The 12,976-nt window shown below is 33.9% G+C and overlaps 2 protein-coding genes and 2 pseudogenes across 4 annotated transcripts, besides 3 other annotated features; 1 reads left to right on the top strand and 3 right to left on the bottom strand.

The window, feature by feature from the left end:
* Nucleotides 1-7,752: part of a mobile genetic element that runs on past the window's edge.
* TVAGG3_0888720 lies at nucleotides 345-1,391 on the bottom strand (annotated as a pseudogene). Its single transcript has one exon. A coding segment is annotated over exon 1 (1,047 nt).
* On the bottom strand, nucleotides 5,536-5,730 carry TVAGG3_0888710 (uncharacterized protein; the record flags this gene model as incomplete). Its single annotated transcript, XM_051250773.1, has 1 exon — nucleotides 5,536-5,730. The coding sequence occupies one exon, from the start codon at nucleotides 5,728-5,730 to the stop codon at nucleotides 5,536-5,538; it is 195 nt and encodes a 64-aa protein (XP_051086248.1).
* Nucleotides 7,753-7,800: 48 nt separating the features above from the next.
* Nucleotides 7,801-8,937: a mobile genetic element.
* TVAGG3_0888690 lies at nucleotides 7,886-8,874 on the top strand (annotated as a pseudogene). The gene has a single exon. A coding segment is annotated over exon 1 (989 nt).
* A 2,319-nt stretch (nucleotides 8,938-11,256) lies between the features above and the next one.
* Nucleotides 11,257-12,105, bottom strand: TVAGG3_0888670 (uncharacterized protein; the record flags this gene model as incomplete). The annotated part of the gene is made up of 1 exon (XM_051250772.1): nucleotides 11,257-12,105. The coding sequence occupies one exon, from the start codon at nucleotides 12,103-12,105 to the stop codon at nucleotides 11,257-11,259; it is 849 nt and encodes a 282-aa protein (XP_051086247.1).
* A 450-nt stretch (nucleotides 12,106-12,555) lies between these two features.
* Nucleotides 12,556-12,976: part of a mobile genetic element that runs on past the window's edge.

Here is a 12,976-nt window from a genome sequence, read left to right as displayed (position 1 = left end):
ATGTTTTCCTCCGATGTTAAACCTTGTGGAAAGTTAGGAGGTTTCCAATATAATGCATCCCCACCAGTTCCTTCAACCGTTCCTTCAATACTTTCTATACCAACAGTTGTGAAGAAATCATGTGTATGGTTCTTATCTGCTTTCTTATCTAACATTGCTGGTAGTTCATGTGTTTCAAAGTTTCTGACATGACCTTCAATGTTCATACATTTGTTATTTAAGGAGTTTAGTGTATCTTTTACGCTTGTACTTGGATTCTCTAAAGGTGCACTTGAACCAAGGTCAAAGTTCAATATTATGTCGTCTGCTCTAACAGTAGTGAAGGATTTATGTGTATGGTTCTTGTCAGCTTTACTGTCTAAAGAAGTTTGAAGTTCATTTATATCGGAGATGTTGTGTTTATGAGATTTCAAAACTTTGTTCGTTGCGTCAAGTTCATCTTTGTCAGCTTTACTTTTAATAGCATCTTCAAACGTTATTTTTGACTTAACTCTCAAAGTAAATCTTGGTTCAACTAATACACCATTAACATTGAAAGTAGAGGCATAAATTTCACCGGTATAACCAAATGCTTCTGGTGCTTTAGCTACATCATACTGTACAGTACAGCTTATGTCATAACCTTTAGCACGAATGTATTTATATCTTCTTTCATTAACATTTTTGTCTTCGCTTCATCACTTCGTGTTAAATATCCATGGTAGTCCGTTATAATCTGTTCGTCTGAAGTTATATAATGAACGTGGTTTTTTTGCTTTTTCGGCTAATTTCTCATTAACATCATTCACTTCTAATTCAACTCTTCCGCCAGAACTCTTATTATCATTAATCTTTTTCATTAATTCGGTAATTACGTCATAAAGACTATATTCTGTTTTCGGTTTTGTAAATAATGAGTCAAAATTTCTTTTCATCATTACATCGCTGACATTAATGATATCACCAATTCCTTTTTCATTTATTCTCTTCATTAATTCTGCAATAATGACGAATATATAATCTGTTAATTTATTCTCTTCATCGAGGGTTATAGAATGTTTTGAAATTGAATCATTAACTCCTCTAAATAAATCAATAACTTCAGGATACACGTTTTTAATGTCTTGAATAACCCGACCAGTATCCTCGCCACTATGTGGCTCTGAGCCCGTTGGGCTCTGTTGTTCATGTTCTTCGTTCCCGTCGTTACGTGGTTTTATATCTCTAACCATCATCAACGCAGCCATAACCGGAGGGTTTGTTGCTACCTGTTCGAAAATCCGTCCGTTATGTATGGTATATCTAAATAATTTCTTTGTGTTTGTTAAAACATTTGAAACAAGTCTTTTAAAACCATCTACAAAATTTCCTGTTTCACCTAATGTTCTTGCAGCATTTACAAGCTCACCCATTCCCGCTTTTGACCCCAAAAACGTCCATATTGCATTTATTTCACTCTGTATAGTTGTCCATTCAGCGAAACTAACACCCGCATTCGCTAAGCTGAAAATGAAATTCAGTGGATCGAACTTAATTCCACCTTCTTTTTCAATTTCAACGAACTCACTAACATGAGATTTTAAATATTCTTTCGTTAAAATTGTTTTCCCCGATGTTATGTCATTAACGAAACTATCACCGTCAAAAGTTAACGAATTCAATTTCGTCGTTGATGCTTTTATTTCATACACCGCTTTATCGATAGTTTTTGGCTCACCTTCTTTAGAAGCATATGAAACATTAATGAATGAATTATATGTATTCGTGAATGAGTTAAAATCAATGATTTTCATTAATGACGCCTTTAATGATTCATTAACTGTTGAATCCCTTAAAGTAATTAATGAACTGTCATGGGCTTCGCCCTGGTCGCTTTGCGACTTTATGAAAGGTACACTGCAAACCGTCGAGTTTGGATCAAATGCTGTAGTTGGTGCAGGAATATTAATGATATAAGTCATTAAATCATTAAGTGACGTAAATAATGTTGTCGTTTTTGATTTAATTTCTTTAGCATCTGTTATATATGGTAATTTTATTTCTGTAGTTTCTGAATTAAAGATATTCGCTAAAATGTTTTGTAAACTGTTTTGAACAGCAGTATAAACCGTTGAATCCGGAACTCTTACGATTTCACCGTCCTTAATAAAAGGCATTGCACATGGTGTAGTGCTTGGGTCAAATCTTTCGGGATTATAATTCAACATATATTCTAATGCTTCATATACAGACTTATATACTGTTGTGTCGTTCTTCATGACAACTTCACCATTTACAATGAATGGCATTGTACATGGAGTTAAAATAGGGTCAAACTTTTCATAGTCCTTCCATGTTATGTATTTCTCGGTATTTCCATCACTGATAACAATATATTTGTCAGTAAGTGTGAGAGAGTATTGACCAAAATATAAACGTTTAGCTCTGTCAGCTTCATACGCATATGCAGCTAACTCATATTTTAATGAGAATAAAATGTTGTTCTATTTGCAAAGTACAGACCCAAACGAATACGGGACAGTAAAGCTACAAACAAACTTAGGTCTTCAGAATGAAGCGCTTGCTTTCAATACTATCGCAACTTTTGTCATAACAGATGAAACAGATTTCATGGAGTTTGAAATAGATGGAAAGAAGCACGAAATAAGATTTCACAATAATTAGATATATAGAAATGGAAACATTAGCTGGAGTGTTAAATGCTCTCATAAATACTACAATAAACAAGGATAACGAAGAAAACTTAATGAATGTTAAACTTATTGCAGGAGTTTTGAAGTTCATTATGCAAAGGAGTTTAAGATAACCGAATGAGTCATAGAGTTCAATTGCTTCTGGGTGCATACCATATGACATTTCCTTTGAAAAGTATTGACAAAACGATTGAGATGAAATCTGTTCCATACGTATGTTATGGCAATTGTTTATACAATTGAGTCAAAAATAGCTAATGTCACAGGCATTTCAGGAGTTAATAGTAAAGGTTCAGTAGAATAAAGTCTTTCTGTTATGCAGTCAATTCATGTTCATTCCAAACGTTCCTGTCATAGCAACTCATTTAGGTAAATGGGTTCGCATTAGTCCTCATAATTTGAAAGACATGCAATTCAGACTAGTTGACTTTCAAGGAGAGCCTGTAGAACTGAAGGCACCAGTGCGAATGACTGTTGAAGTTGACTTTTTAGAAAATATTAAATGCAACAGCTTACAAGAGAACTCAGAGCTAAAAATAATAAAGTATAAGAATTTATGGTAATTAGGTCATGAACTTTGGTTGTTGCTGTTTGATGAAACAAATGAGTTAGTTATGTCAGTCAAGAGAACAGAAAAAGGCGTCAAAGGCGCCGAGCGCAAAGCGCTATATTGTGTTAGTGAAAACTGCACCAAGTCAATAAGATTAGTTTGCATTATGAAGATGAGTTCGATACTGTTGAAGAAGTTTTTGGATAGATATTACAAATTGCTTTAATTTACTAAAACATATTTCAAACAAAGTTTATATTCTGTTGAAAGTTTTGTATATTCATTCGAATATTTATACTTAAACTCAACTCCTGTAGTTCCTGGTGTTTCAATGATGCGGATGTTACCTATTTTCATGAATAGTGGAGTTTGACCACAGCATTCGATTTCAGGGTCGAGATAGTCAATGACACATTGTTTCCCTGTTATTCGTGAATAACATTTTCAAGGTCCTCCTTTGTTAGAATTATTTGGTTCTTGCTTATAAGATTTGTCAAAAGCTTCTTATCGTCTTTGAGTAAAATTGTTTGGTATAACTGAAGAAGGTAATGGTCCTACGTTATCTGAAGGATTTGTTTGAACATTTGTGTAAGGGTTGTCGTTGGCTTTCTCTTGAAAGAATTTGGTCCAGTGGTGGATACTCTAACTTAACATCTGATGTAGCGTTAGCGTTTGAAGCTGAGTTTAAATTCACGGCGCCATGCGCCAAGATGGGCTCTTTGAGCCCTCCCGACTTAAGTTCTGGTTCTTTTTCTTTCAAACACTCTGAACTATAGTTCTTTATGACAATATTGTTTGTCGTTCGTGAGTCAACATTTGATGTTGGTTCAATTGGAACATTAACGGCACCAGCTAAGATGGATTTGCTTCTCATTTCATATAGAATAAAAACCTTTTATATGTATGAAATGAACAATATACTCGACAAGGGTTTGAATGTAAAGCTAACGAATGAAAATATTGTTGAATTCACTGAGACAGGTGCTGTGTATAAAGATGTAGAACTACTGAACAAAAGAGCTAAGGGAAGAAGCAGGAACATGAACAAAGGGTGGAAGCCTATAAAAATTTATGTCAATGATGGCTCAGGAGGTTCAAACATAAAGTATGCAGAAAGTTATAGAGTTTATGCGCTAAAAGGTGAAAAGCCTTCATTTAAGAACAGCTATTCTAACGCATATCCTCAAAAGTTAACGGATGGGGAAGTGGATGATATGAATGACAGCAAAAATATTAACAGAAATGGCGACAGAGATGCATGGAATTTGTTTACCATCAGTCAAATTGAAGGTTAAACTTTAAAACAATGTTGGTCGTTCCCATGGAATATTTTTGACTTTAATGGTATTAGTCATGATATGAATCTCAAGGTATGAACGAGGAGAGATGAGAGACTTATATGCTTCCCAAATTTCTTCAAAAGGTAATGTTATACCTGACTGTTTCCAAATGAGTTCAATATCATACGTGAGAAACCTTGAAAGATAACGAAGTCAGTTATGAGACGTTTTATGTTTAAAGCTAAAAACCTCCATGTTTGCATAAGTATTGCTACAGTTAAGTGGTAATGTCTGACTTTAGTAATGATATTAGCTAATGGTGAGTCAGGCTTTGACACTAAACCTTTTCCGGCGAAGTCGTCGCAAACGAGCAGAGTGTTTGAAGGATACTTTTTGAAGGGGTATTTTGAAAGTTTTGACAGAATGTAGTTTGTAAGTCGTTTCATATCGTAAACTCCTGAGTATTGACGTAAGTGGTGTTTGTCAATAATTCTTTCCATCTCTTCTGAAGTCTTTTGCATTCCTGACTGTATAAATTCAACGATGGCATAATATTTCCTCTTACGTCGAATGTAACGTTGAAGAAATTCAATGAGTTCGCTATCTGGAACTTTAACGACAGAGGCTTGAACTTTTGACATAAATGTTTTCGCTGTTGAGTCCATAGAGTCTGAAGTTGCTGATATAATGATTTGGTCATAATATGAGTCATTTCCTAAACGTTCTGTTATGAGTATATGACGAATGAGGTTAAATGTCTTACCTGACCCCATCTTTCCACAATAGAAATAAACACCATTTGAACAGAACTCATAGTCCTTACTGAAAGGAAGAATAAGAGAAGAGTTAAGTTTGTCTGTAGTTTCATTCATGTCTTCATCTACGTCATGTATTAAATGCTTCATTTTATCTCCATTAAAAATGCAAGTCAGAAATATTCAGAACATAGCACCGAGTCTAACTGACAAGAGTATAAAGATATACTATGAACACGTTATGATGAACCAACCAAAATTCAAGAAAGTCAGTATACTTATGAATATCCAAGACACTGGGTAGAGTATGTAGGAGGTGAGAAAGCTATTGAAATAAGACAAGTTAGAAGTATTCCAGCAGGAAGGACAATATTATTGAAGAACTTTAATGTTTTGAGATATAATGATGAGACAAAGAAGCAAGATAGTTTTCCTATTGCTGTGTATGTGAACCTAGACACAGGAGATGACATGAAAGTTTTTAACACAAAGCTTCAAACGGTAGTGAGAGAACAACTGACTGCGGAAGGACACCCATTACCTTCAGAAGTTACCATAGCGTATAATTTTGAAACAAACTCAATAGATTTTAAAGTCATCTCTGCAAAGAAGTCAGGTTTTACATTTAATGAAGCAGATGTATATTCGAATGAAAACTTCAAAGCTATTGCATGGTTAGATAATGACGATTGCTTTAAGAAAATATTTAAATTCAGTGACTCAAAGATGTCAATAGATGACCTTCGTGGAATGTTACCATCAACGTTTACAGTTGAAGGTTCAGCAGGATTGCTTACAAGATTGTCAATTGGTGGTATTTGGTCTCGTGAGAACATTGTTATAAAATCCAGTATAAGTGAATTTGCTGAAGAATCTATATTATGTCTTTCAAACTACATGTATTCGCCACCGAAGCATTATAGTATAACAAACTTTGTCAGTAAGTTTAACATAAGACTTGTCGAACCTTCTTCAATGAAAGATGTTGTGCTACCTAAAGATGGAAAGGATGGACTCATTATTGAGATGATTTTAATAGCATATTAAATGAGCTTGTTCTTGAAGGTCATTCATGATGAAATAACTGTTGTAGAAGATGTTAGCAATTGTTCAGACATTTTGAAGCGTATAGATGATATAAGAAAGAAGTTTATGAATGAGAATGTTTATGTTTCATTGACTTTCTCCAGTAACGAGAACTTTTATGAGATAATATTGAAGAGAGATGATTTTAATATGGTGTAAATGGTAGCTTGGGCAGCTTTAGGCGCAATGGGAACAAAAGCATTAGCATTTGGAGCAAAAGCACTTGGAGCTTATGACGCAGTAAATAAAATGAGTGGAGGAAGAGTTTCGAAGACATTAGATGCAAATAAAGGAAAGATTGGAGGCTGGGTTGCAAAGAAGTTAAGATTAAATAAAATAGGACTCATAAATAAAGCATCCAATTTGGTTGCGACTGAGTCAGAAAATGCTTTAGGAAAGGACGATGAGTTTGCAAAACACGCAAAAGACTTTAATGACCAGATGAAAGGTGAAACAATGCATTTAAATAGAGTCGATGGAACTCTTCCTCCACCAGTAGTTCTTCCGTATGGTCCCTATGGAATGTATGGAAACCCTTACGAAAGACCATTTGACCCATTGACTGGTGGAAGTAATTGGTATCATTACGGACGAAGAAGAAAGACAGTCAAGTTGGAGACAGACGTGAAGAAAGCAACTAAAAAGAAACCAAGGAAGAGAGTTATAAAGTAATGAATTCAACGGGTGAAAAAAGAGGTGAAAAAACAGGTGAGATCTCACCACTTCACCTAAATTTATTTTTGCGCTATGTTTTCATACGTGTGAGGGTGGTGATATCATTAATTTTTATATAAATGACAGAACAAAAATAAAGCATATCTACTCAACAGGAATGAGACCCTTACTGACTATGTATTCGTTTAATGCTTGATGAAAACAATGGTACATATTATCGTATGGGTATACACAACGTCTGTTTCCATCGTCGTCGTATATGTAGAGCTCAAATCCAGTCCAACCTTCTTTTGTACAATATGTAGCTTTATTTAAGTATGCATTTATGTAGATAAGGCAATTTTCTTCATCGCTCCAGAAATAATTTTTGTTCTTTGTTGAAATAGTTTTCGTTCCTCTGCGACCATAAGGAATGTATGCAATGAACTTTGCGTCATAAGGGATTGTAATATATTCAGGGTTTCTTTCATCGTCAATGGGTCTGTCTTTGTTAAAATGCATGTTTCTCAGTTTTACTTGAGTTTTGAATAGTTCACGGAAACGTTCTGGGAAAGAGTCATAGTAAATGTAGTCGGACATGTCTTTGTAATGAAATAAAAAATTTAAAAAAAATAAAATAAGGTTATTTTTATTTAGTGAGGACGGTAGTGAATTCGTTAGTGAAGTCGTTAGTGAAGTCATTAGTGAAGTCGTTTATGTGTCAGACGGTTTTGTAAATATTTAAGGTCAAGTTGGGTAAGGTGGAACGCAGTGCCACCGTACCCAAGTTAGGGATACTAACTATTGCAACTTGAGCCTGGAACTGTTATCACCATCGATGCTCATTTCTCGCATGTTAGAAATGCAGACGAGTGTGAGTTTGTAGCAATGGGTCCTAAAGGTGACATTGTGGCAAAATTCGTAATCGTTAGATCTCGTAAAGGTAAAGCTGGAAATTATACTGGTGCCTCATGCCAAATGGAATCTGTTGCCGCTGATCAGGCTCTTCAAATTTTGGAAGATACGGTGGGAAAAGGTATTGTTGACGGTTTTTGCCATGATAGGGATAATAAATCCCGTAATATTGTTCATAAGCATTTTCCTGATGCTGTTGAATATCAAGATGGCTTCCATTGCAAAAAGAAATTCGAATTGTGCTGGAAACGTCTTACTTCTAATGAGTATGCAAAAAGTGACATGCCTATCGTCGACTCAAAAATTTTTCATGGTATCAAAAACAAACTCAAAATATTCTTTAATACTTTATTGGATAAGCATATTTCCAAAGAACAGAAGCTATTTTATTGGCTCCACGCCGTAGATCATCTAATTGGAAATCATTCACCAGAATATTGTTTACATTCCACAAAAGATGAAGAAAAAGAACATTTTATATGGACAGCTGGACTTGAAAACGAAAATGCAAGAAATCATCTACTCGAATTTTTAAAAGATTCCGGATCAGTTTTTCAAATTGTTAATCCGGATTATGCAACTCATATAAATGAGTCATATAATGCTCGATCATGCCGTTTTAATCCAAAACATACAAATTATCTCAGTTCATATGAAGGCAGAACGGATATTGCTACAATTTACCACAATGAAGGATATCAAGGATTACTTGAACTACGTAATTTATCAGGAATTAAGCCAATTCATCCTATCCTTCGGGATTCTCTTATTGAAGAGCACAAAGAAAAAAGTTGCGCTCGGAACGAGAAAAGACAGAAGAATATCGATCTGCGCGCTCAGAAAGACGAAAGGCAAGAAAATTGATTGTAAACGGAAAAGGAGATTACGGAAATGGACAAGATGAAGAAATAATTTCAAATGAATCACAAAATTCTTCAGAAATTCCAAAGTATGTAATTGCTGTAATGCCTCAAGGAAAGAGGGAACCGTTTCCATTACCTCAAATTCATGGTTTTCAAGAATAATTTAATAATTTAAACAATTTTATTTTTTACAACTTTTAACTTTACTATAACATTACATAATGTATACACAATATATTTGTTATATTATTTTAAATTTTACAAATCCAAGAGATTCTGATTGCAAAAAAAATTATGACTTAATGCGATAATTCTATGATGTTTGTAATATACTATTCATGTATATTCAGTATGACTATTATTAATGCATCTTAATGGGGATAAAGAAATAATAGATAATTGATTTTCACATATGATATATTTATTGTTGCCAATATAAATATTTTTGTAAGTATCTTATACTGTTACTCTTATGATGCTTATTATAAAACTCAAGATAAAAAGATTTCAACAAATTTCATTATATCTCATTTTTATTAATGTGATTATTATTATTAGTAGTGTTTTATATTAGAACTCTTAAATACGATATTTGAATTTCAAGTGAAGTCACTTTGTTGAGGCGGCCTTTAATATAAAATAAGGGTTTCGTTTTGCGAAAAAAACGTACAATACGCAATTTCGCTAAAAAACATTTAGCTAGCAATTTCGACCTTTGACTCCACTCAAGACGTCACTTTTTTAATTTTGCGGTATCATATTTTTGGAAAATCTTTATGAATATAAAAAAAAAAAAAAAAAAAAAGGGAGTGGGGCTTCCAGGCACTTCGTGCCCTCTAGCCCCCCGTCACTTTTCTGTCACTTTTCAGGAAAAAAACATTTTTATTAAATATAAAATGAATTTCACAAAACCACCGTTACCCTTCTTTGGAAATAAGAGTAGATGTAAAGATATTCTATTGAGAGAACTTAAGAAACTACCGAATGGTCTAACATTTGTAGATTTGTTCGGTGGAAGTTTCTATATATCCCATTTGTGCCATACTGTATTTCCTGACTCAAAGATTATATGCAATGACTTCGACAACTATATGGACCGTCTCAAACATATACCAGACACAAACAATATATTGAAAGCGTTAAAAGAAAAGATACCTATAGGTAAGATGGAACGTATACCATTAGATAAGAAAAATATTGTGAGAGAGGTTTTGAAAAAAGCAGAATATATAGACTGGGATAGTATATCTGCTAGACTATTATATAGTGGTTCTATAAGAGTTCATGACATTGAAACACTTATGTCAAAAGTTTTATATCTTAACTATACAAATGTTTTCAAAGAGGACATAGAAAAATATATTGAGGGTATAGAGTTTGTGAGATGTTATTGGACAGAGTTGTATGAAAAATATAAAGACAAGGAAAATGTTTTCTTTATAGTAGACCCGCCGTTCTATAACACATATGATTTTCAATACCAAGTAGACTGGACTTTGAGAGACTCTTTAGAAACTTTAGACGTTTTACATAACCATCCATGCTTTTACTTTACATCCGATAAAAGTGGTTTGGAAACCGTTATGAGATGGTTAGAGGACATACATGACTATGAGTTTAGATATGACAAGATAGAATATGAGAGAGGTCCTATAAACCGGAGAAAGTGTCATAACAAAGAAATTTTATTAGTAAGTAAATGTGGTTTGAAATAGGACTACTTGTTTTAGGTTTTTTCCATTGTGTCATTTACTTATTTGACGTGGCAGAAAGATATAGAGAATATGAAGATGAACCAATACCAGCAAATGTTCAGCATATGTACTCGTAAGAGATATTTTTATCTAATATTAAATGGACGCACAGAACTTAGCGAATGCACAGCAACCTGGACAACCAAACCCAGAGAATATTCCAAATGAAGTTAGAATACAAACTGCAATGGCAAACTATGGTCAAGTGCCAACAGATGTACAAATGCAAACTGCCATGTCAAATGACGCTGCGTTAGGTTTGCCACCATGGTATGCAAATATGAGATGGAAAGAGTTTTATACAAACCCTGAAGTGGGATATAAACAACTTTATGCAGATGACGCGAACACAGGAGTTGACCAGAATATGTTTTCTACCAGAGGAGAAACAGAATGTATGAGCTCCAGTTAAAGAATGCTATGGAACTCAACAGGAAACGTAAGAGACTAGGTGGACATTAGATTTTTACATATAGTAAAATGGGTTTCTTTGGAAGAATAGGAAACTTCTTTCGAAATGTTGGAAGAGGTATATGGAATGGAATAAAATCTGTCGGAAGAGGAATTTGGAACGGAGTCAAAAATATTGGTAAAAGGGTAGGTCAGTTCGTTGGTATTATACCTAAAGACCCTGAACCAGAAGAACAAGCTCCTGTTATACAACAGCCTGAACCTGCACCACAGTCTAGTTGGCAACCAAATCCAACACCTCAACCGTATTAAAAAATTATATTTTTACCGTTCGATAGTAGTTGTATATGAAACTAAGTTCTAAGTAAAACGCATGGTATAATGGAATTATTCTCTTTCTTCCATCTGTTGTAAACCATACTTGAAAGTCTGAAATACTTCCACTTGGTGGTTCGTATAACTTTGTAGGTTTTTCGTAAAAGTCATTTGCCAAGCATAAGAAAGAGTTTTGGGCGCCAGAAAATGAAGCATGAACAATAATAGCAGCTGGGTCGAAAACATCTTTAAATAAATATGGTTCATCTCTTGCATATCGACTGTAAATATTTGCTAAAGGAAGTTCGACTTTCTGATTTAACATTCTTTGCAAATAATACCATGACATTGCAGTGAATTCTGTATATATTTGTTCGTCTTTCTTTGGATTGTCTTCGTAGATTTGAAATGACACTTGTGAATTTTGTTTGTCATATACAATTCTCACATAAAGTGTGCTCTCGGTATTTGCATATTCATCAGCATATTTTGCATAACATGAATTTATTTTATCTTCTATATTTTTTAACGCAGTCTGTAGAGAAGATGAAAGGTCAACTTGTATTAGCTCAATTTCTTCCCACATTTTTCGTTTCCCTTCAGATATATAATCTATATGAAACCTTACAATAAATGGAAAACTTTTATCTTCTACAGACACAAACTTCATTCTACGAAAGCCAATAGCTTTTGTGACAGATGGGTCTCTTAGCCATCTTAATGGGTAGTCAAAACGATAGCCTTCATGCTTTACGGTCTCTGTCTCAAACTTTTGACCGACATTAGTAAAAAGTTCATCTAATGGTTTAGTTGTAGCAACTCTTGAATTTTCTTTTTCTATTGGAAGCATATTTTATCTAGAATAAAAATGTCGAAAGAAACAGCGTCTATGAGAGAAATACAACACAACCGACAACTCATTTTGCAAGCTCTAAATAAGAACACAACAAACTTTTCAAACTATTCTAAGATATCTGAGTCATTGAAAGAAGGAAACTTAAAACTGACATTAAACCCAATGACAGATGAGTTTCTGTTTCAAGACAACAAGAACCATACTGTCTGTATAAATCCAACAAAAGGAACTTTAAACGAGAAGCCTATAAAAGAACTTCTTTTGAAAGCAGATGTTGACAACAAAGCTGACAAAGAGTATGTCATTGAAAAAGTTCAAGAAGAACATGACAGAGCAGATGCAACATATGCAACGAAAGAACATACTCATCCTGAACTAGCAGACAAAACATATGTTGACAATAAAATGTCAAGTGAAGTGACAAGAGCTGACAAAGAATATTCTAAAAAGACTCATACACATACCATTGCAAATATTACAAACTTACAAGAAACCTTAAACAGGAAAAGTGACGTTGGACATACACATACCATTGCAAATATTACAAACTTACAAGAAACCTTAAACAGGAAAAGTGACGTTGGACATACACATACATCTTCTGAAATAACAGACTTAAACGTTAGCCTTGAAAGAAAGCAGATAAAACATATGTCAATGAATATACCAAAGTTTAGTTGGAACAAAAAATATTGAAACTATGGTTGGTGACTTTTCTGTCTATGAAGAAAACAAATATTTTAGATGGGAGTTTGTACAGTCCTTAGAAAATGGTACACGGTATAAACTCATTCCGAAAAATAACAATGAAATGTATGTAAGCTATAAAAGAGTGATGGTACACAAGTTAAAGTTCCATTAGACA

This window comes from Trichomonas vaginalis, chromosome VI (genome assembly GCF_026262505.1).
Source record: "Trichomonas vaginalis G3 chromosome VI, whole genome shotgun sequence".
In the NCBI taxonomy this organism is placed as follows: domain Eukaryota; phylum Parabasalia; order Trichomonadida; family Trichomonadidae; genus Trichomonas; species Trichomonas vaginalis.
This window is presented reverse-complemented; position numbering and strand designations above follow the sequence as displayed.